This window comes from Helicoverpa zea, chromosome 2, assembly GCF_022581195.2.
Source record: "Helicoverpa zea isolate HzStark_Cry1AcR chromosome 2, ilHelZeax1.1, whole genome shotgun sequence".
NCBI lineage: Eukaryota > Metazoa > Arthropoda > Insecta > Lepidoptera > Noctuidae > Helicoverpa > Helicoverpa zea.
In genome coordinates, this window is record NC_061453.1 from 7,528,437 (window position 1) to 7,552,361 (window position 23,925).

Consider the following 23,925-nt stretch of genomic DNA (forward strand, 5'->3'; position numbering starts at 1 on the left):
GTGATTCTGTCGATTACATATTGTTATGGAGTCCCGCTATCCTACATAACAGTTTTCTTCAAGAAGTAGTCCCCAAATTGCTACGTAGGTAATGAGTGAAAGGAGGACATTACAAAGATTGGATATCATCTCTATCAATCGCTCTAGCTAGTCCAATACATGGTTACAACTCTCGTCAAATAACTTTATCGCTCTGAAGTTTGCTACTGGTGCTAAGTAGGATATTATTGGGCATTCTAATCCACCTTCCGTTCCTACGGCTCACTCCGTTAACTGTAGAACAGTCAATGGCGCAAAGCATCAAATAGCTGACTTCAGCAATGCACGCCAAAGCTATGAGATGAGACCTATTAGCACTCAATACTCAATACTCAATAACTTTATTGCATTCCATAATGTGTACAGGCTGGTGGGTAAAATTAAAAGAAACAATTATGGACCCTGTCGGGCACAGCAAAGTTAGTTTTTAGAAAAGTTAGTTTAAGTTAGTCAAAGTTAGTTTAGTTTTATTTTTTAGTTTTTAGCACAGTTGAGATATGACTATATGGTTTGGTTCGCACATTTAGTGACTATTTTAAAGTCACTAACTTGGGTACCTTTATTTAACGAGTACTTTATATAATATCTACTGTTTTTTTTTTAACTTTTATTGCTATATTTCAATTTGATAAAATACATTTTTGAACGCAAAATATAATGTCATGTTGAAAGCTAAAAACGTTTGGATATGTCATTAGTGTCAATTTACGTTTTGCAGTTGCGGACGCTTACTTGTTTTCATTTTGTGTATAGTTAATATTGTGTATTATTCCATGAAGTAGTGATTTATTGCTTATATTGATTAAATAAAATCCACAAAATGACGGCTGCCAATAACGAGTATCCTAAGGCATCAAGTAAGTAATTTAAGTTGGGCACGCCCATGCCAACAATTTTGAATCAATTTACGTTTCTTACTTTCCTCCACTCTATAATTCTTGATGTGGTTCAAACACATCTAAGATGAACGTGTTTACTTAATTGAAAACCTCAATAATTATTTACAGATGCCACTCTAATTGGAGCCAGCATTACATACATTGCTGGCCTGTTTCTTCTGTTGTCGTTTGCCGGCCCGTACTGGATTGAGTCTTATCCTGAAATGTTCTCCAGCTTTAAACACATGGGTCTGTGGGAATACTGCTTTGATCGCTATCGATTCCCTTCCTATCAGTTTGATAAACTGTTTCATGGATGCCACTACATCTTCAGTCAGGTGAGTATTACTTTAAACAATATCCACACCTAAATAAAATTCTTTTAATCAGCATAATATAATATGCTATGTTCTCATTACAGGAGTTCTACGTGATTCGAGAGTGGTTACTGCCTGGCTGGTTGATGACAGTACAGTTCTTTGTAACAGTAGCTCTGATATTGTCTCTGTCATCTCAAGTGTTGCTGGCATGTGTGATAGTGAGGTGGCCACTACGCACCGTCCTGAGATACGAATGGATCTTTGTCAGTGCTGCATTCATCATGGTGGCTATATCAAGTAAGATACACATCATTACTTACTCGTAAGTTCTGGTTTCACAATACGAACGTTTGTTTTTCAATACCATTTCCTTGTTTAATTTCAGGTGGATTCTTATTCTTGGCAGTTGCCATATTCGGTGGGAACTGCTACCGGCGTGATTGGCTGTTGTATCCTTCATTCAATGTACTGTCTTGGTCTTATGCCTTTGCTGTAGTTGCCTTCATGTTGTTTGGTAAGTAACTTTAACAGTCCTTACATGCCAAAACTACTAAACCAATTTGTATATGTAGAATGTGGTTCAAAGATAGTTTAAAGCCTGAGGTACAACTGAGGTTACCATTTGCTTTGGGGAGTGGTTTTCCTGGGGCATGGGTTAAACGATAAGGAACAGCTTGTACTTATATAACTTTTATGTATGGCTGTTATATGTTTCCTTAAAGCCTATTTACTAGAAAGTAATGAGTATTAAGAGGCTACAAAATTATCATACAGAGTAATGATTATTTTTCCATTTCTTATTTTCCTGGGTCAATTAAACTTTTAACAGTAATCTCTAAGCACTTTGAATGGATTGTCATTAATATTTTTTGTGTATTCAAATACAGGAGCTGCAGCAATTCTTTTGTACTTGGAATCCCGAAAGCTTTACGAACTCCGTTTGGAAGCTAAGAACTTGGTTGCTCAAATGCAACACAGCCAGCCGGAACATGCCTTGCACCATTTACGTGATCAGTTGCAGCAGCAACGTCAGCTGGGATTCATTTAAAATAAAGCACTGGCACAAGTTTATTTTAGAAGTATACTTCATATAAATGATCTTGATGTTAATCGAACACCAGCATATCAACACCATGTTTAGTTGTCTTGCTTGAAGCTTTGAGCACAAGACAAACAGTTTGACTATTTCTTACACTTAATTTTAGAGAACACATCAATAATTGAATCTCAGTGTAATAATTATATTTTTTTAATCTCCAATATTTTTTTTATTACAGTCAGGTGAGGTGGTTGTTGCTTTCATATTTTTTGTACTTATTGGATTCTCAATATTTAATTGTATTACCTCCCCACTCAGAGACATTTAATGATTACTTAAGTCACTTCTTAGTGACGGAATGTCATACAAATCCTTCACTAAGGAATGGCTTAAGTAACCATTAATAAATTAAATGTCCACCATTGTCCATGTAAATGTTAACCATCAATAAAAAAAATTTAATAAATAAATAAATTAAATGTCTCTGAGTGGCGACATTTCGACGGCCCCTAAGTATACTGAGTCGACTAACAAATTTTGTGAATTGCACTTTTTTGTGTATTTACAATATTGTTATTTGTGTTAATACACAAAAAAGTGAAATTCGCAAAATTTGTTAGTTGACTCAGTATACTTAGGAGCCGTCGATTTGTGTCACGGTTTGTGCCTTAGTAGAAACACTACACTTAATATACTGTGTACTGACATTCTTAAGAATGATTATGGTAGTTTAATTTTTTGTGTAAGTTTGTACTTGATTACTTTTAGTATTGCAGAGTTGCATTTAGTATTGACTTGTATGTTTTTAAATACAACTTTGTTGGATATCTATTGTATCATTCGGGTTTTTTTGTGACTGATTAATTGCCTTTTTTTGTAGTACATTAAGTTTTATACTGAATGGTTCACTTGACCAGAACAATATTTACTTAATAGTAATAGAAACATGTATTTACAACCCCATGAGTTTCGATGTATAATAATGAAATTATCTTATTCCATTTTTTATCTTTGCTTTTATAATTCTAGGATTTAAGATTTGTACTTTAATTTAATGTATTATTTTTATTTGATCAATTTTGTCATATTACTTAATAATCTGTACCTAACATGTGCCTTAAGAGAATAATTATTAAAAATTATGGATATAGGCTTTGTAAACCCATCCGTCCAAATAATAATCTCAATAATTAAGCCATTCCAAGGATGAACGCTGATTGTACTGATAATAATTTTAAATAAACGTGTAAAAACAGTGTTTTGTTTCTATTTTGAGAAATGATTCTCTTTATCTTATTTTAGCCGACATAGAAAGTAAGACCTAAAAGGCAAAGAAAGATTAATTCTATACAGATTATAAAAACACTTGTTATATCACTCACCAGGTTTTTGAAGACGCTGACATGTATCTAACACGTAGTTTATTGTTGATTGAGGTACATTGCCGTCTAAAACGATTAACGGAGCCTTCTCTAAAACATTGATGTACTTCTTCACCTGTAAAGAAAAATGTTGGTACCTAAAGGGGAAATGTAAAGAAAAATGTCATGCATAGTTCCATGAAACATAAGTTAATTAGAGGCTTTTGTTTGATGTTACAGTTGATGCCACGACATTACCTACATGTCTGACAAATGGCCTCAAGTGTCAGATATTAATTATAGCTTTAAGTCGAGCGTGGGTGTCATTGTAAGCCCCTCTGCCAGGGCTTCTGTATATTCGTAGAGACAAAATAGCGGTAGGTTGAACATATAGTTATACCTACGTAGGTACATAATTTAGTTCTCATGGATAAATCGAAAAGACTAAATAAGAGAGTTAAGGACCGAAGTTCATTAGCACTTAAAACCACTATCTAGTCGCGGCTTTTTAACTATTAATTACCCAGGAGCTCTAGTTATCCGTAAGAATATAATAAGTACCAGATCAACGGTGATGTGGTTATGGAGAGCCATGTCGCCCAGTCCAAGCAGGCATTCACCTCGAATGTCCATCACTGCGGCATATGAAGGGGTGCGACCATTTTTCACTATACAATCTGTAAGAATTAGTCTTTATTTTTCAAAGCCGTTGAATCAATTGGTTGGCAAACATCCAAACAATTCAATATGTTATCACTATAAAGCTAATTATGCAAGAGCCTCGACACCTTACACTGTTGACTATTAAAGGTAACTATGAGAGCCATTAAGTAGTATCAAATAATGTAGGGAAATAAGCTGTAGGAGACTAGACGGCTAGGAGGACATCATCATCATATTACCATCTAGCAGCAGTCCTGGGGCTACGTTCGCTAAATATTCTCCGTCGGCGTCATCTCCGACGGCAGTGAGGAGCTTGGTGCGGCCACCACGGAGTCTGTATAGGGCCTCTGCCATGTTACGGGCCACACCACCAGCACCCTGCTCTGTCCCACACATGTGGGTGCTGCCATCTAACTGAAACAATTACATATTGTTGGGTTTCTAGAAAACCGTTTTTTTCAAAGTTACCGCGGCCCAGGTACATAAAAGGCCTACGAAGGAACTCGATGGATTTTTAGTCTGTAAAAGTCGGACACTCCCTCACCGCTGCTAACCCACAGCGGGATTTGATGATTTTTACCATCGATACAAAATAAAGGTATCTTCGAATACACAAATCTTAGTTAACTGTTTCCAAACGTCGCAGCCACATAAGTAGGTAGTCGTAGTAGGACTACTTAGTTAGTAATAGTTGAGTGGCTGTGGCATGGGTAGGTACCTACTGATATGTACTAAGTATGTTAATATTAGCAGGAAGATTACGAAAACTATAGGAAGAAACGGTGAAGGAACTTACGGTTACAGATTAAAGTATTTTTACCCAGGACATAGTTCCTATAAGAAGCCTTGATTTTAATCGGTTCAGTAGTTCTATAGTGAAAGTCTTACTTTAGAATATAATTATGTAGGTAAGGATTTACTATTTTTACCATGCTAGGCTGAGGTAATTAAATGGAAGACTTAATATTTATGTGCAAGAAAATTGCATAATTTTCATTTACTAAATATAGCTTACTTACTTCCACCTGTCTACATAATTCCGTTGCGATGCAGGTGCCTACCTACGTTTCAGTAAAGCTATGGACCTAAAAGGAAGTGCTTCATTGCATGTGAATTTTAATTATAAGGCAGTTCATGGCGGGACCGCATCGTGAATTACTTGGCCAGTTGTAGGTAAGTCTAGTGATGTGAAGCTAATGTTCCAATAGCGCAAGTTAAATGGCAAATGTTTGCTAGCAAATACATTTCAGTTTAAAACGGTCTTCCATAATGTTTCCTTTTCATGCTACGAAGCTTCGGCGTCTAATCTACTTGTCAAATAACGTGACTCCACAGTCTGCAATTGCCAGCTATCTTATTAACATTATTTGCTTAATGACTACATGACGCATCCGTTAGGATACCTGGTGAAAGGGTCGTGTCATCGAGGTTCGTTTACTCTCCTGTTTAATATGTTCTGCTTGTAAGACAATCCTTCTGAATGGTAAAGTTTGACTGTGTCCAAAATGTTGAGGAGATGAGGGCACGTCACTAGCGCAGTGCATGTCGGCATCAGGTGCGGCGGTGACCGGTCGTCCGGTCAGTGGGCTGGCGGGCCCGGCGGCGCATGCCGTTGACCGCATTGATGCTATCAGCGACCACCACGCTGCCCGCAGTACACCACTGCATTATGTGATCCATTTGTTTTTGTCCACAGATTTATGCTATGCTAATGTTTTTACCGTTGAATTTATTCAATTATATTTGTTGCTGCGGAATTTCAGCTTTCCGTGTCCCATACATTTTCTTGACTGGCATTGTTTCGTGTGAACTGTGAGGCAAATGGTCTGAATGCGATTTTTTTGCGATTAAGGTAGATGGAGGCCAGAACTGGTTTATTATTTGAATTTATGTGAAGCTTTTATTGATGTACAGTCAGAACCAAAAGTCGATGAACAGAATCAACATGACAAAACACCTGTTCACAATAAAATGCCTTTAGATTTACATTTAGCAAATTATGTAAGTTGTATAGATCATCATCACAGTTTTCCCACATCCTCCAAAACTATTTTGGTCTATTCATTTACTATTTTTGTTTGTGTTTATCATCATAATAAATGATAATGCATAAATAAATTATTTATTACAATAAATTAATGAGTTCGGTGACGTCATTCATTGTTCATGCCCATTTTTGTCCATGCTTACGAGTAGTACATAGTAATAGAATTATAAAATTGGTTATTGTATTACCCATTGAAATGTGAATGAAATTAAGTGTGTCGAAGGGAAAATATTTCGATTGATTACATTAAAATACATGACATTGATACATGCGTTCTGCCTAGAAATTATCAAAACAATTCGACACAACCACCCGACTCAGGAATCGAAACCAAGAGACCGTGCACAGCAGTCGCGCTATGCGACCACCAGACCATCGCGACAAGACAAAAAGAAATTGTGGCCCATGGGCAAAAATATAACAATACAAATAAATAACGAACGTTAAGGTAACGGTAGTCAATTGGCCTACCCACAATTTTGACTAAGGAGTAAAATTTTGTTCACATTAAGTTTCAGTTTTAATGGATTTTACGGTAACCTAAGAACTTTAGATAGCAGTGACAATGAACGCGATTGATCAGTTATTGCTCAGACAATCTTTTGTCTATGTTTAAAAATGTATGTTTTGAATCACATTTAGGTATTGAGTTAGGAAGTAAGCAAGTTACTGGTTTTAGTAATAAAAATATTTTCTTTTTAACGGCTTAGTACCTACGTCCCTATATACACTATACGTAAGTAGTACATTTCAACCTAAGGTTTTAACCGACATTCATAGACAACTACATTTTTCCCATTAAAAAAAATATTTAACAAAAGAATAACCTTTTGGTTTAATTTCTTATTTGCTTTGTCTATTAAGTAATTATGGACGAATGAAATATGAATAAGCTCTTGATACAACGATGTTAAAGTGTTCATTTAGTTGGACAGCCACGCCTCCCGCTTGCCACGTTATGATTACATTTCATTGAGGCCGCTCTTTATTATTCTCACGAAAAAATGATAGTCGGATAACCGCGTCCTTACTTAAGTGTCAATCCAGTACTAAGATGTGTCTGGAAGTGTATTCGAGAGTATATGTGTTTTTGCAATAATCTGTTAAATTTTTATAAACGATTTAGCAATGTGGGAGGGCGCTGGGAAGGCGGCGGTATCGAGCGTGGGCGCGCCGCCCTAGCTGGACAGAAGCCCTACAGTTGAGTGAGCACAGAGGTGGAGCGCGCACGCCCGAGCCGCGCCGCACTCGCCGTACTCGCCGCTCGCACCGCACGCTCCACGCTGCACGGCCAGTGTGCCCCGCGGCCCCCGGCGCACCGACCGCTGCACGTGTATGCACCGCACTCGCGCCGACCACGCGTCGCCGATACAAACCTTGTTGAATAAACGTCACGTGTAACCAACGTTTTCTACAATTATTATTGGCAACTCCAAAAATATTCTAAATTGATAGTGTGACATTAAATAACATGATACGTGTCAGAAAAACAGTGTTTATCGTATAATTTGGGCGGCGGCGGCGAAACGTCTACGTCATGCTACGAGGTAACTAACGTTTTATCTAATGTAAAAAGCTGTTTTATTTTCCAATAGCACACGATTAACAACACCCATGAACTTGATAGCCAGTTAGTCTTTCGAGGGCGTTAATGCGACTAATAACTTAATTGTATTAAATTTATACAGGGACAAGTTCAAATCGGGTAACAGCCTGCTTATTTCGGCGATAAAAGTAATGCTTCAAATGTCCTCTAGGCATTTTTATGAATATTTGATTACCTATTAGTAGGTTTAACCGATTTAACCTTTATAAACATTCAACAACTCGAATAGTAGTAGGTAATTGATTTAAAGTGGATAACAACTGCTAGCTACGCGTGCTACGACTAAAACAAGAAAATGTTTTTTCAACGGTCACGCCTTGTAATAGGTGTCTTATCTTACAATGATGAAACTTTCAGTAAAGAATACACGTTTCTAAGAAAATGATAGCTAATAATTTCGAGGCTTGAGGTAGGCAACAGCTACGGGAAACAAAATGCTGTAGCGAGCACAGTTAAACTTGAATTTACCCTGGGGACGGGTTCCGGGACAGCGATCAAAGTAAAAGGATTTCAGATTTCTTCCCGGACTTATTGGAATGGATATGTTGACATGTTTAAACATTTTGGACATCAATAATTCTACAATGTAATCACTTCTATTTGGTACCTGAAATTTTGCTTAAAACCAGTCAGAGATCTTACGTGGCCAATTATATATAGCAAACGACTGACAAAAAAAATAAACTTGTAGGTACATTTTAAGAAAAATCCAGTACTAAAGCTGTCTTCTACAAAAAGGTTAAGACTTACTAAGGACTAGGAGTCTACATAGCCATTTTCGCACACAATAGGCTCCTATGTCCTGTCACTGATTTTGAGCTCTGTAGTATTTTTAACGTGACTTGAATTCACTGTCTTGAATAAACTACGTCTTTTGCTGATTGTAGGAGTGTTTATTTTATAATCAAATATTTTTCTATGTTGGTAGGAATAAAGGAGTATGAGCTCATATGTAAGGGTAGTTTCATTGCAGTTCGCTTAATCACTATATTTTTTACTTAGCATTTGTGAAATTAATATTATCCCTTTAAAGCTGACCCTCCAAATTAACCCCTCAGCGTGCAGGTATGGGCAAATAATTCGAATGATTTATTTACGATGTCCCTCGCTCGGTACCTCCTTTCCATAAATTAGAGGCTTTACGCCAGAGGTCTTATTTCATTATTAAATTTTATAGGGGACCTGTAGGTGATATATAATGTCCAACCCAAATATGTTTTATAAACGTTCTGAAAGGATTTTTAATATAACGCTGTTCAAAAGTAGAAAAATATGCACATAGTTTTCCAAGGCTTCTATAATTTACAATAAGTCTGGCCAATCAGATCATAACGAAGAAGTGAAATAGTGGAATAGAAAGCACTCTGGTCTAGTTCCGGCTACACAGATTACGTTACAATCAATGATCGTTTTAACAAAAATCACTCAAGACCTTCGTGATAACTATCAATGAGAACGCCCCAGATCACTGCTCTATTTTCAGGATGGCTAGAAGATAGCGAGTAAACCATTCTTGTGCATGGACAATATCACCTTCAGAAGAAAGTACTTATTACTCTATCAGATATACTAGAGGTGTTAATGTGTAAAAGATGTTGCACAGCAATCTATTACAAAACAAGTGCAGGTAAAGCCGTGGTCTTACGTCTGGTCCTTAACATTCCTTGGCGGATGAGGAAAACCGCATTTTTCAAACCAGCCATTGAGTATTCTAAACAAGTGAACCCGTTTCCAAAACCGCGTTGATGTTAACGCGGTATTATGGTCTGCCCCTGAACTAGTGACTTAGGTAGTTAGAGGTGCTAATGGTGCTTTTTCGAGGCATCAATAAAATAAGCATTATTTTTGTTCTTCCACTGACATGAAACAGACCACTTCATTTTGTAATGAAATAGATAAATAGCTGAACGCACGGGTTTCTCAGAATATGTATTGCGGTAAACTACTGCTGTTTACTAATCTGTTACCTGTGTGTGTAAAAATCAATTACCTACATGTACCGAATACATGTAGGTAATTGATTTTTTGTAGTGAAATCTTTGTACTATAATTTGGTGTATCAAAATTAAGGTTGCCTCTTAACATTAGTATATATTTTTCTTAAAAAGTCTTCTTCAAAGACTGGGTAACAAATATATATTTTTTTGTAATCATCTTTGCTGTAAAATATCGTGCTCTATTTTACAATAGGGACGGTATTTATAATGTTTTAGGGTGTCAATGTCCATATCGTAGTCTATTAAAATTTGCTGAAGCTGGATGATTCTTAAACTAAACTAACATCTGAATGTAGGCAGATGTTAGTTTCAGCCAGTTCACGTATAGGACGATATTGTCTTTAAAAACCTTTATTCTTATGGGAAAATATGCCACTAGATTAATTACATACATACTTTGTACGAGATTACTATACAATGAACCATATTAATGAATAGTTATTATACTAGCAGGCCTAACGCTTTAAGCTCGGGGTCGTGGGTGCGTTTGTTTACCACAGGTGATGTTAGCCATTCGCTTAACATTATCTGTTTACGGAACCACCACGATAAATGTGTTTATAATTTCAATTTTGAAGCCCCTACAAAAATATACTTAACAGTTTCCAGTGCGTAAACGTAATTAGCACACATGAAACTATGTGTAATGGTTTTTCTTTAGGCCGAAAATAAACTGAAGTGTTATTGAAAACAGTATAAGTACTTAAGCACTTTCTGTTTGTTTTTTTATCAGTCTCGTGCGTGATATAATTCTTGTATGTTTGTACACATTTATTTAATGTGTGTACTGCTCTACTTCTAAAATTATTTTTTATAAATCACTCATTATTTTTGACAGTAACCGAAAAGTAAATACACAACTTTCATCTATGTACTTATAGGTGTAATTAATTATATAATTAATTAAGTACCTACATGAGTAAAGTAACGAACATAGGACTACCGACTACTCCAGAGAGAGGATACTATCCCTCACCTCCAGTTGGCCGGAGAGAATGATGTCCAGGACTGGTATCCAGCTTCTAGCATATCTTGATTGGCCGACCAGAGTTAGTAGCTCTTCTCGTAAGGTGAATACCTTGTGGCTCACTCACCACGTCCCAGTGGGCTGGTACATAATGTACAAAGGTAAATAATAAATAGTCCATTGAGATGGATATATCCTAGATATATCCAGATAATGAGATGTTATGCTACAAAAGAGTGCTTCAGTTACGTAACGGTATAATGTTGTGATGAGGCCGGCGAAGCCTCCACTTTACTTATTCAGTCTCTGACTCCTCGCAATGCCTTCGCTGCGAGCGCAGCTCCCAGGGGCACCTCACTAACAACACACTATTATTATCTATTGAATACAGAAACGCTTTGGAATTGAACAAAAATACTCTGTTATATAGTTCAGTGAATAAGTAAAACTGTTTCGTTTTACTTAGAAGATATAGGTAGCGAAAAGTGATTCGGATGTAGATTATGAGAAACATTACTTAGATTTAACTAACTAGAGATTAAAAATCGTAAATCGGACAAATTACTTCTCTCTTATTCTTCTCTCTTTAGTTTTTCCTGGTGGATCTAAGTACTCTGGGTGATAATCACATTTAGGAAGTAAATAGCTTTTTAGATATACAAGCTGTTGATTTGCATCCGTGCCATATTCAAGGAGGTAATTATGCTAATGATTCTCGACCCAAATCAATAAAAAAATTGGTACGTAATTTTTTTTCTTTAACTTTTTTTCGGAATTCCGTAAATGTCATCTAGCCTTATTTAAACTTGGCGCGTATGTTACTGGCATTAAAACCGTGCTGCACCCTCACACAAACGCAAACACAAAGCATACGCAACGATCACTCATAAATTTCATTCATAAAATTGGATTACTTTGGAAATACCAGGACATTACAATGACAAAAAAAGTAGTGCATATTAGTTATTTCCCATCTACTGTAATTCCAATCGATTATTTACGTATTGTATGTCCTCCTCCTGAACTATGGCACAAATGCAAATCAACACCTTGTATATGCTTTAGCTATAATATTATTGCAGTAAACCATCATGATCTGTGTCCCTTAATAAACTGGGTTTTAATTTGAATATCTTTTCGCATGACTTGCAATAAAGCCTAGCATTGATGTCATTGGCAATATTCCTGGAGTTCATTTGGCACCGTAAAAAGTTCACACCACATTAAGTCCGGCGTAGTTTTGGCTGATCGCCACCGCTCCATGTGGAAGAAGGGCTGCGGGTTACATTTTCTGATGCTAACTTATCAAATGCACGTTCCAACACCGCACCATCTCATTTTCCAATGCAAATAATACCGAATTTATTCATAGTTCAATCGACTGCATGTTTGTCATCGAATGAATTTATTAACTTCATAATTTGGCATTGTAGTAAAAGTAGACCTATCTCGTAAAGGGTTTTGGCCTTTGAGTTCATAATTAATATTAAACAAACAATAAGTTCAGTGTTTTGTTTACCTAAGAACAAAGTTCACTTTGTAAACAGAGTTATTCAAACAATCATCAGTCCGGTTAAATAATAAACAAATCTCAATGGACGCATGTTACGCCAGTACTGCTTAATAAATAAAAATAAATTCCATCTCAATTTTTGCTCTGGGGTTTGTTTGTTGGTTCAGAAATTGAAGCACGGTTGCGAAGTAATGGTCAAGTGAGATGGTCGGTGTGTATGACGTCAGAGGTTACTGAGCTTGCCGTTGATATTTACCTGACAAGCATGTTCAACACCTACGTAGGTAAATGCAAATTTTATTCTCAAGTTTGTGCAGTGGTTGAACCGTAACATTCATCGCAGGGCTGATGACTATTAGGAATTTGTTCCTACGAGTATATATTTATTGATCCTCTGACGTGACAAAGGACTTGACCTTGATTTTATATTTATCTTAGATACCTACAGGCCATAAAAATCCAGGAAAAGTGCGCTAAACCGATGATTTATGTGTAGGGTCGTAGTAAACACGGCGGGTCGTTATCAAGCCGCGGTAAAGTGCGCCATGATTGGCGGAGCGCGCGCGATGTGGCCTGGCACGCTGCCACCTCGTCCCGCTGAATCTGCACTCGCTGCCACTTCACGGCTCCATCCAAATGCTTACATACTATTGTTCGCTGTAAAAACTAGTTTGTCCTAATTTAACTATGTAGGAAAATGACTTTATCCTTCGGAGTAAGTGTCTGCTTGCGTCAGCTCTTTTTTGTGGTTGAACTACTTAACAATATGATAAGTAATGAAACAAAAAGGTCATTAGGTTCATTGCTGGTAGAATATGAGTACATGGATGTACTTCTGAAGCCATTGCTATGTATATGTATTCTCTCTCAAAAGACAAAAATATTCCATTTCAGGTAGTAAGTAATGGATAGGAATTATATTTGAAATTCAAAGCTACGAGGCCCGTAGCTCTTATTGTTCAAGCTTAGCAAAGATATAGAAATACTATTCTGTATCTATTGATAATGCCAGTTCTGCCATAGTTGTACGGAATGGACCGAGGGGAGTTATCTACTGTTGTGAGATGATGCAGACCTGTAGGAAATAGTAATGCTATTTGGTTGCTATTTCATATACCACCAGTTATACACCAATGTCTTAAAAAGGAACGATTACTCAAAAAACGAATTAAAAAATATTTAATAGCTTTTTGTTAGAACGACAATGAATATTTATTCCACTAATAAGCGATTCATACTTCCAAATAACCTGCAGCGCCAAGCCGGAACGAAATTTAATAGATTGCTTTCATGTAATAGCCTCTAACGTTTGAAGTAGGAAATTGCATGGTGCGCGGTCCGATGCGGGGTTCCGTTAATGTGAACCTTATAGATTGGATCTATACGTCATATTTGTTAGGAATATAACATAGTAATTGCTTCATTCAGCATTGACAGACTATTAATGTAAGGTAAATGTGCTAAGATTTCGCAGCTCATTTACTTTGAGCACGTTATTTGCTTCATTATAGGCTTCATTTATAGGCTTCATTCACTTGTTTATTCTCACGTTGGATTTCGGCACTAAACTTTACCGATATTCTTATATTTTTTGGATCTAGTTTGAGTAACTTTAGGGTAATAAATTAGGTTTTAAATGTGAGACCACCTAATTAGGGAAATGCACGGGCATCAGTGTAATGTTTTTTAAGATAGGCCTATTCTCTTTACGGCGAAGTTTAAAAGCAACCTGTCATACATTGTCATAATGAGCATGTTCAATGATCTAGTCAAGCTCGTGTAATAATGCGTAAAGGCATCTTTTCAATGAGAACATTTAAAAAGAGAATGCAGCAACGCCGTGGGCACAACTTTTGCAATTATAAACTGCGTAGCGTTGGTACCTACTGCGAACTTTAGCCATCACGTCAAAGTTATTTAAAGCGCAGTATTTTTTAATAACAAGTCTCTTTGACTTTTACATTACAATTAGAATTACATTTTTTAAGGGTAATAAGAACATTAATAGGACGGAATTACCTTGCAGTAGACGTCTAGCCATCCTGATTTCATGCAATGCAAGAGATTTACTAAATCTTGCACGTGAACAAAAACGAACTTACAGGATTTTGAAATAGACAAGATGAGGATAAACAGATAGATATATGTACAAAGCCTAGCTTAGGCCAACGTAATAACTATGACTTGCAAGGTAAGGTGTAAGACGTGCACACACGCCGACAACAAGCACGTACCCCGGCTATGCACGCCGCAATGTGGTTAGCAAAGTGTCGATCGAGTGCAGACGCCGCTCCAATCGATATTACATTATCGTGATTGACTCGGACGCGGCCGGAGGGAGCACGGCCTGAACAAAAGGCGATCGTCTTGCAGCTCGCGCCACTGATACCCGGCATTGACCTGCTGTCAACACGAAACTGGGTTACGGGCGACGCGATGACGATGTTCCACTGTTCCCCATGCCATCGAGTCGCGCGCAAAAAATATTCCGTCATTTAGCTTCTTGTCAGTTGAACCGCCGCCACTCAACCCCTGAGTGGAGCCTGATTGTGACCGTTACTGATGAGATTTTAACGCTTGTTGGCGCTTCAACGTTTTAAGCTGATTTAGTTTTAAGCAGCCAGCTAGTTTCATGAAAATAATTTATTGTCGCTGTAGTCTGCTTTATACAGACGAAGTTTATGATATTTTTGTTCCGGGTAGAGGATAGTAGTTTTATGTTGAGTCACTAAACAAACCCTTTCAGTGTTGTTTGACGAATGGAGTTGCCGAATCAGCAGGTTTAATGAATTTGTTTGTTTGAGTTCCAGTTTAAATGTTTAGTTATAGTAAATCCATATTGGGGTATTACCTGTTACTAATGCCAGAGCAGGTACAACTTGTATGAGTAAATAGACTTCTGAAAATTTAAGTACTCGATATTTTGATGTGGTTAATTACTTGAGTTGACTTTGAAGATTTAAACATTAAATATAAAGAAATACTACGAATATAAAGCACAATTTTCTCTTTGTTTAAAACCATATTACAAGATAAAGACATTGCCAGTATAAAAATAACGTCTAAAAATTCAGACGGACTTTAAAGAAGCCAGTAAAGATTTCACGACTCTTATTAAAAACGTTGAAGTCGAGTCGGGGAAAAGTTTTTCTTAACTAGGCTTTAAGCTCTTTGAACGGGCAGACATGCAAAGCGCGATAATCGAGGGATTTACAGAGAGAAATTAGTTGGATAGGTAGTTGACAGCTTGTTCTACATTGATAAGCAGGTACAATATAGTGCAGATATGTACATGTATGTCCAATATATTATATGTATTGTACATAGACTCCATCAGTTCAATAGATGTGTATTTATAGACGTGGGCCTGGAGTTATAGGACCATTAAATTGGCTTACGATATTGAGTCACTATCCGCCTTGCCTTTCATTACGACGATCAAACTACCCAGATGTGGATGACCGTTAATATTTTGATCAAGCAACACCTAGGTATTTGGCATCACTGGTATATTAATAGATTTTTTGAGTCTTCCTTTTTGGTTCTGATATTTTAAATTAATGATGTGCCTGCAAAAGATACTATAACTGTAGTAGTTTTAAGTTTTTAGGTAGCTCAATTATTTATTTATAGGTAGCTTTTCCCAGAGTGATTTGTGTCTGATGTCCGTTATCCTCAGGGGAAACTTATGTACTTTCTTCGTTTATTATAAAAGTATTCGGGATGAAATCGACTAGTTTCTCCCTGTGTTGCTCATGATTAGATTAATAGTTACATCAAACTGAAGCAACCCGGTCAAAAGATCATGGGGAAAGGTATTTGCTGACTGTTTTACCCTTGTTTTCGGAAATTAAAGTCAGATTTATGAATACAATGGCAATATATAAGGTTATCAGCCACAAAGCGCACGCAATGCAGTAACGTTGTAAATGAGGCTGTTTTTATTCGCGTTCTATCACGATAGCATCGTCAGTTCGGACGCCATCGCCACGGGAATTAAACAGTAGTCAATAAATCAGCACTCTTCGTAATGGTTTGGTTACTTGTGTAAGCAAATCAATGAGAGCTGCCGCCCTTTGTCATCCAATGACACTACAAAAATAGGGACGAGGGTGGCTTGCATTAAAATCCAGTCGACAAAAGCGAATTTAATGAGTAGCAATCGATACTTGATTGTGACACGACACCCACCGCTGGTAGCGAAGCAAAAACAGTTTACTTAAATTATTCACGTACTTTCCAACTGAACTATACAGAACTTAAATAACTATGGCATGTAATGGGAAAAGTTTGCAAATAAAAGCTTAAAACGTTGGTAGATAGTACGCAAATAAAATTAATATATCTAAGTAGTGCGGGGTGCACATTGGGAATAGTTGGATCCAATCTTATTACGAGTTGGCAAGTTTCGGTTGCGAGTGGTCCGGTTCCAGCAATCAATGTCTTAGATGAACTTCTCCGATAATGATCTACGACTTTATTCGATAATCAGCTTTTGGCGAATATTGCTACAATGTTTTCGAAATTGGATGTTGTTTTCGAACAGGTTTGTAATTATTTAGCCACAAGCTGCCTTTAGTACATTGTTTGAGGTAGATATTGACGGACTAGTCAATTAAGTACAAAAAGTTTTTTTTCGTACCTCATAAATGAAAACCTAATAAAAATATTTGTATCACTATACTTCGTTGAGACAAAAGACAGCGTGCTTTACGAGATGAGTGATAAGATAGAGCGGGGTCGGGATAAGAACCCAGGACATGAAAGGACGAGCTTATCATTAGAACATAAAACGTAACCCGAGGTGTAACAACGTCGCCACAGTTGAAAACAAAAGACCTCTTTTGCAAAATACTAAAAAATAACGTACCGGGCCAGTTATTCTATCTAGTTATTATATCTAGTAAATATATTTAACTAAAGTGTCTGGGTTTATAAATAATAATTAAATATTTTTTTTATGTCCAAGTTATACTAATAGCCTTTGTAAAAAAATATAATTCAATTCAACAACAGTTAGAAAATACCTAGGTATATCGGATTCCAGGGACTACATATTATTATGTCCTAAAACTTAAAAAAAAACTTGATTGAATTTATTAAAAATCCGTGTGTTTCTGACCGTTTTACCTGCGTCTCGGGGGAATTTCATCTCGGACCGTGATAAAATATAGGTATCCTTTGTCACCCAGGGATTATAGTGCAGCTTGCCATAAATGGAAGTTTCAAGTCGGTTCAGAAGTTTCGGAGCGTTTAGGGTGCAAGCAAACAACAACAAAAAAATGCTTCAGATCAATATAATACTTCAGGAGGACATAGTATTTTTACATTTCATTTTAGTTCGAAGCCTACAAATGTTTGAGTTGTAATAAATCACAAATTACCCACGGGAAATCAACTTACCCACCAACGCACGGTTTATATTGGGAGACCGCAAAACATTATACAAATACGAGTATTTTTAGTTTGTACATAAAATGTCACCATACAGGTCGAATAGCTGGAGGATATTGTAGAAACTTTGACGTTCAAATTAATGATTTATTTATTAATTTTAATTGATCTTAAACCTTTCAAGTTAATCTTTAAGAACTGTTGGATCTAAGGGATGATTTGAGAGAACTACCGCGACCGTCCTACCGCACCCACACGAGTCATTTGATGATTTAACATCCCCGAAAAAAGGTGTATATACTTAACGGACACGTAGACACCTTATTCCTTTGTTTATGGGACTTAAAACCTTCTAAAAAGATCTAATTCTATAACTCTTTTTCACTGGCGTTGGCGCCGCTGCCTCGCTTAATGTTTACTCTTATGGGACCGGGGTCGTGATGTGGGGCATTAACCAGAATTATCCCATAATTAATTAATATCCTCGCTTCCTGGGAAGTCAATTTAATACATTAATATATGATTGTTTGTTCCGATTCCGTACTGCACCTTTATTGGTCGATACTGTGTAAATGGATTATGTGGTTTTGTGGATTATTTTGATGAAGTCAAAGTCAAATCATTTTATTTAATTCAGGCCTTATATAAATAAATAAGTTTGATTCTAGTTGCTTATACTTTCTAAAATACCTATGTGTGTGTTGTAATGTAAAGACGAGATAATCCTAAGAAGGACACGTTACTGATATTTTACGACTGAAGTTACAATATTCTTCTAAAATTCAATGGGTATTTCCCTTTTACAATAGCTGCCAGGTCCGAACACTCAGTCAGCGGGTTTTGATAATTAAATTAATTACTGTCTAACACCTTGAGTGCGACTGTAACTGCGGACTGCGAAATTAAAGACACCTCCATTTCTATTCTGTCCAATCAAGCTTTTCTCAGCACAATCGTCGAAATAATTGGAGCGAAAAGCTAATAAAACGAACTAGTAAAATATGATCGATGGTTCAATCTGAAAAGTATTTCTTAGCAAAGTGTGTATTGTTTTAACAAATGTTATGTTAATGTAAAGAAACCTGATATGAAATTGCGGTAAATATAGTAAAGCGCAGTGGCCGGTGGTTCTTGCGACGATCAATCACAACAGCTTGACAATGAAAAAGTGGCGCAACGCTTTACGTGCTATCAATCTAACCGCGGCCAGCTTGCACCCGGATATAAGCCGTCCACCTCACTAAATCAACGACAACAACTCACTTGATTGCAACCTTTTTGTTCTAACTAAACATTCATTTACTTGCAACCTTATTGAACTCAGTCTTATTGTTTTGCTGAGCTTTTATCTCTGACTCGCGACTTCATGTTAAATACTATTTTCTTTTTCTGTTATCTAGTTTATATAGTTGCTTATTAATGATAATGTTTTAAATGTTTTAAAAAATATTTTCAAGTTCTGTTTTATACTGTAAATGCGGATCGGTGTTTCGTTTTTGGTCATTAGACTATAGACAGGAAATTCAAGTTTATACATAAACTGAGTAAATGTCACGTTGTATAATAGTGGGTTGTGCAAAAGAAATACTCAGTATTTATTGCTGCGTAGTAAAGTGCTCGATGTGCGTTTTTGCGAGCGAAAGGTAAAAGCCGACAAAATGAGTAGTAAAAGGGCATGTAAAGAAAAATAGCAATTATAGTGAAGCGTGAAAGTGTAACTGTAAGTCGGTGCTCAGGCCAGGGCACGGTGTAATGGTAGTTGTATTCTCGCTTCCGCGCCGGCGCTCGCTCAATGGCTCACTTGGCCGCTGTAGTAGCCTCCCCGGCCCGCTGATGACGTTTACACTTTTTAACTAACGTTTCACGCGCCCTTACAGAAAGGGTTTACGAGCTCTCTTTGCGTTTTTATGTTGATTAACTACTTCAGTCATTCTCTGTTCCCTCGTTCTCTTTACCAAGTCGCACCTCCCTTATTACTTATTTACCTTGTATGCCTCTAAATTGCAGGGATAATCTGTTATTTAACCTCCAAATAGTCTAGAAGTTGTTTTATTTGACTATGAGATTAAGCTCGGAGCATGCGCCAGAACTAAGCGTGTTCCATCCGGTGCAGAATTTTTCGTTCATGTTTCTTTAATTTCGCTTTATTTACATTTAGATAGATATAAGCACGCAGTAATCTCGTCAAAAATATTCGAAAAAGAGGGCACAGGTGCAAGCATGAATTGTTATGAATTAGATTATTAAGGAAGGCACAGAAGTCAGTAATGTACCGACTATACATAACCATTCATAAGAACAAAGCTTTCCTGTATCATCTGTGTCAACAACATAATAAACTTCCACTATAACTTTCCACAGTTAGCTGTTTCAGTCTACATATTCATATTTGTTCTAACTTCTAAGGTAGGAACATCCATACAACTAGTTCCGCAAACTTCATACAATAGAACAAAGCATTAATTCGCCATTAAAATGCATTAAAATTATCATTGCACAAGATTTATCATTTTCTGAGAAATATAGTTAAATGTAATGCGTAAGGAGAGCGACGCTGAGTCTGTTGTATGACAAATGGCGAGATTCGCGTCTTTTATTTCATTTTTTCGATCTAGCGTCGGACTTCGCAGTGACACTTTGAAAATTAGTTTTGTAGCGTGAATAATGAGTGTCCTCGTCGGTATTATATTTATGAAAGAGGAAACACGCCGTGTTTATTTAGTTCATCGACGCACGTTGTCTATAACGACGTATAATTGTTAGCTGTTAGGAAATTGTCATGTTGGATTTCCATGTTGAAGTATCGTGTCATTAACTGTTATCGAAAATATCGACAGTAATTACCTGTTGAGTTAATATTAATAGCTGCTGTACACAACATAATGTAGTTGGTGTTAGAATTGAAAATATTTCATTAAACTTGTGTGAATGTCTGGTGCAAAATATTCTGCATTAATGTGTTTTTTTCCCTCTATGATGATGGTATCGAAGTGAACTCGTATTCAAAACTGATTTATAAATACGAATGAATGCAGATAACGTTGTCAGTCACGACATTTGTACATTAAGAATACATCAGGAATCACTGGGTTTTGAATCACGGCAAACGTGTGGACTTGATAGGTAAATGCGCTTCTACATTCCAAATTAAATTTTCCTTTAGTTAATGATATATATAAAAGTATACATCCGATTATTTAGGTATGCGTATTTATTTACATTTCTGGTATTTTTAATGTTATTAGTTTTACATTATTAACCTCGACGCAAAAAGAAAGGTGCTATGAGGTTGACAGCTGTGTGTCTGTCTATGTCACCACTCACCGTGGCTCTACAATGGATTAAAACGGTGTTTTAGACAGACGTTGCTTCAAAATTGGGACAGACGTTGCTTCAAAATTTTAAGACTTTTTTTATAGCTGAATTTCTCTGCAAGAAAAGGGTGTAATTTCAATTATCCCCAAAGAAAAGTAATACCGGTAACGCACTTTATCTGTAAAGTTTTTCTCATCCCAACTGTAGAACTCAATGCTAAAATATCGAGTGACGACATTTTTATGACGACACTTCGCAAATCACGGTGAAATACAATAAAACCAAGAGCAGAGAATACAATACAGCGAAATAGTTCATTTCAAATGTCAAAATGAAAAAAGCGCTGTCAGCGGTTTCAAGCGGCTGGATTAGAAAATGTGGCAATGAATGTAAAGTCGGCTGCAGCAGATACTTGGTTTTATTTCGAACGTTGGCGCCGTCACTCACGAGGTGTTATTTTTTTATTGCCTCGCTCTTTACATAATGGTTTGATGGCGTCTATGTCGATGTCGGGACTGAGCTTTTCAATATAAAGCGAACAACGTTGTGAATCGCATTTGCTGGTTTCGGTTTACTTGGACATTAAATAAATGGACGAATTTATCGTGGGTTACATTGTTTTTGGTTGATATAGCAATATGTAGTGGTTTTTTTATCAGGATTTACTTAATGGCAAACATTTAATGAAAACATATCCCTATACTTACATAGTCTAGCGTACCTATCGCTGAAATCATAGGATCAAATCGACACATCATTGTAGCGCTACGAGCCCTGCTACGGCGTAGCACCTATTGCTACGACTGCCACGACCTTTCGATTTTGGTTTTTCCTTTGACATGGGTCCGATATACTGTCAATGTATTGCTCATTTGCTTTCAATCTGCTTAGCTGACCAGGAAATAAAATGTGCATTATCATATCAAGACAAGGACGTATAAATACGGTTGTGTAAAAGTTCTCGCTGAATATACCCTCGCTTCGATGTGCGGGGGCTGCAGCGTTCCTCATTTCATATTCTCTCAATGGATAATAATGATTTATTACCGCCAGCAAGCCAGAATTTTTACATAACAGCATTACACATGCTGTCAAAAATACTTGAAAATGTAATATATAGTAGTTCTCCTGTTAATGTAGTTCACATCCATGTTCATGCGGCAGAGAATTATGCTGAGAAAATGGAGCACTATTTTGCTATCCGCTTTCAATACTGCAGATCTTAAAAAATCGTCATAGTATTATAATCGTTCTGCAGTGCGATTCTATAAGACTTCACTCTAAACTTCGAATCTGAATCCGCCGTGAGTTTCGTGATTGGCATTCTAAAACTCGGTTGCTAATTAGAATCTACACTAGCGCTACTCTTGCGAGCGTGTTTGCGAGTTGAACTAAATTGAACTCGAGATTTTGACAGATAAAGTATGAGATGACTTTAAAGTGGCATTCTAAAAAGGTAATTCCTCCGTGATTTCGATGCTCACTTCGCACTCGAACCCGATTCAAAATGTCAAATTATAAACACCTATTTTACGAGTGAAAATAGAAGAAATTATAGTTAAAATAGTGTTTAAATAAAGTTCTAAGTGTTCTAAGTTCTGAAATTATTGTTGGATTAATAAAATAAACACTTCTTTAATTAATATTATTTTTAACTTTATAACAAGAAATATAAACTTACTTCATGATTTTATCACAATTACGGCGAAAACTGGCAAAAACAAATAAGCTTAAACACAATACGAAGACAGAAGAGAAGAAAATATTGTCCACAGATTAATAATGGTATTGGCGCTGTCAGTATTTTTTTTCGTAGGGTAAGCATAGATTATATTCACAGCACGAATTTAGAGATTTCTGTTTATTTTATACTTAAAAGCTGCCTCAAATTCCTTACAATAAGAAATTATAATTAAAACATCATATTTAGCTAAAATTCTGTGTCAAAAACTGATTAATCTCGGTTGACATTTTGTCGAGTGGGGAAGTCACTAGCACAGCATTGGTCGATGTCGAGCATGTGTCGAGCTCACTTCACTTCGCAAGTGATTAGGTGATGTTTACAGAATGCAAAATGAAGGTCGTTCTGAATCGAATGCGAAGTGAGAGTGAATAGCGAAGTGAAATGCTGCTTGCCATAGTATTATTGCTATTAAACATACAATAAATATTATCATCGCCTATTTTGGAGTTTGAAGTCAAATGTTATATACACCTTGCACACCTACAATAATACAAAAAAGTCCTGTAAGAATCAATAAATTGTACACAATGTACATTATTTACAAAATGAAAAAAGATTTTGGAAAACTTACTAATTACAATTCATAAGTATCTTCAAAATAGGTCTTATATAATTGTCTTGAAGGTAATAACAGCACAACAAGCGGTACGTTTACAAGATTTCCTGTATAACAAAGTATAATTCTCGGGGACAGGCATTTACGGCGAGTTGATTTTCAGCACCGGAAACTCCGCCATGTTGCGTGGACCGAGCAGCGGAAAAGGCGAAACCTCACTACCGGTCAAGCCAGCTCGTTAATATTTTCTTACTTGTATTTTTTTATGAATACTTTGTCGAGCAAGGAAATAGTAGACGCAGTTGTCATTTGCTTCTACTTCTATTCAGCATCTATTTCCTTATAGCGTATATTATAGCCTACAAGCATAATGCTCCCGAAATTGTGACGCATGTCCTTGTCGCTGGGAACTCGCCGCTCGCCAACACAAATCGAACCCCGGATCAGTATAAAGTTGATAGTTTGGTAGTGAGTTTTGTTGTGTGC

General features: G+C 36.6%; 3 protein-coding genes across 5 annotated transcripts in view; 2 read left to right on the forward strand and 1 right to left on the reverse strand.

Moving 5' to 3' along the window:
- The window catches only part of LOC124639853 (pseudouridine-metabolizing bifunctional protein C1861.05), a 106,725-nt gene that overhangs the window by 9,181 nt on the left and 73,619 nt on the right, over nucleotides 1–23,925 (reverse strand). For both annotated transcript variants that reach the window (XM_047177362.1, XM_047177368.1), the window contains exons 8-10: nucleotides 4,540–4,714; nucleotides 4,199–4,314; nucleotides 3,659–3,773 (exon numbers count right to left, since the gene is read on the reverse strand). In XM_047177362.1, the coding sequence (XP_047033318.1) occupies nucleotides 3,659–3,773; nucleotides 4,199–4,314; nucleotides 4,540–4,714 (406 nt within the window). The remainder of the gene's footprint in view (nucleotides 1–3,658; nucleotides 3,774–4,198; nucleotides 4,315–4,539; nucleotides 4,715–23,925) is intronic.
- LOC124639953 lies at nucleotides 734–3,532 on the forward strand. The gene is made up of 5 exons (XM_047177484.1): nucleotides 734–896; nucleotides 1,047–1,255; nucleotides 1,339–1,534; nucleotides 1,623–1,751; nucleotides 2,125–3,532. Exons 1-5 carry the CDS (start codon nucleotides 860–862, stop codon nucleotides 2,283–2,285), a joined length of 732 nt encoding a protein of 243 aa, XP_047033440.1. The 5' UTR covers nucleotides 734–859; the 3' UTR covers nucleotides 2,286–3,532.
- The window catches only part of LOC124639923 (CD82 antigen-like), a 69,472-nt gene continuing 53,099 nt past the window's right edge, over nucleotides 7,553–23,925 (forward strand). For both annotated transcript variants that reach the window (XM_047177427.1, XM_047177434.1), the window contains exon 1: nucleotides 7,553–7,894. The gene's annotated coding sequence lies outside the window, so the exon portion shown is untranslated. The remainder of the gene's footprint in view (nucleotides 7,895–23,925) is intronic.

Coding starts and splice junctions, on each gene's coding strand:
- LOC124639953 (XM_047177484.1), top strand. CDS start 860: ATGACGGCTGCCAATAACGAGTATCCTAAGGCATCAA. Junction 897..1,046: donor CGAGTATCCTAAGGCATCAA/GTAAGTAATTTA, acceptor AATTATTTACAG/ATGCCACTCTAATTGGAGCC. Junction 1,535..1,622: donor CATCATGGTGGCTATATCAA/GTAAGATACACA, acceptor GTTTAATTTCAG/GTGGATTCTTATTCTTGGCA.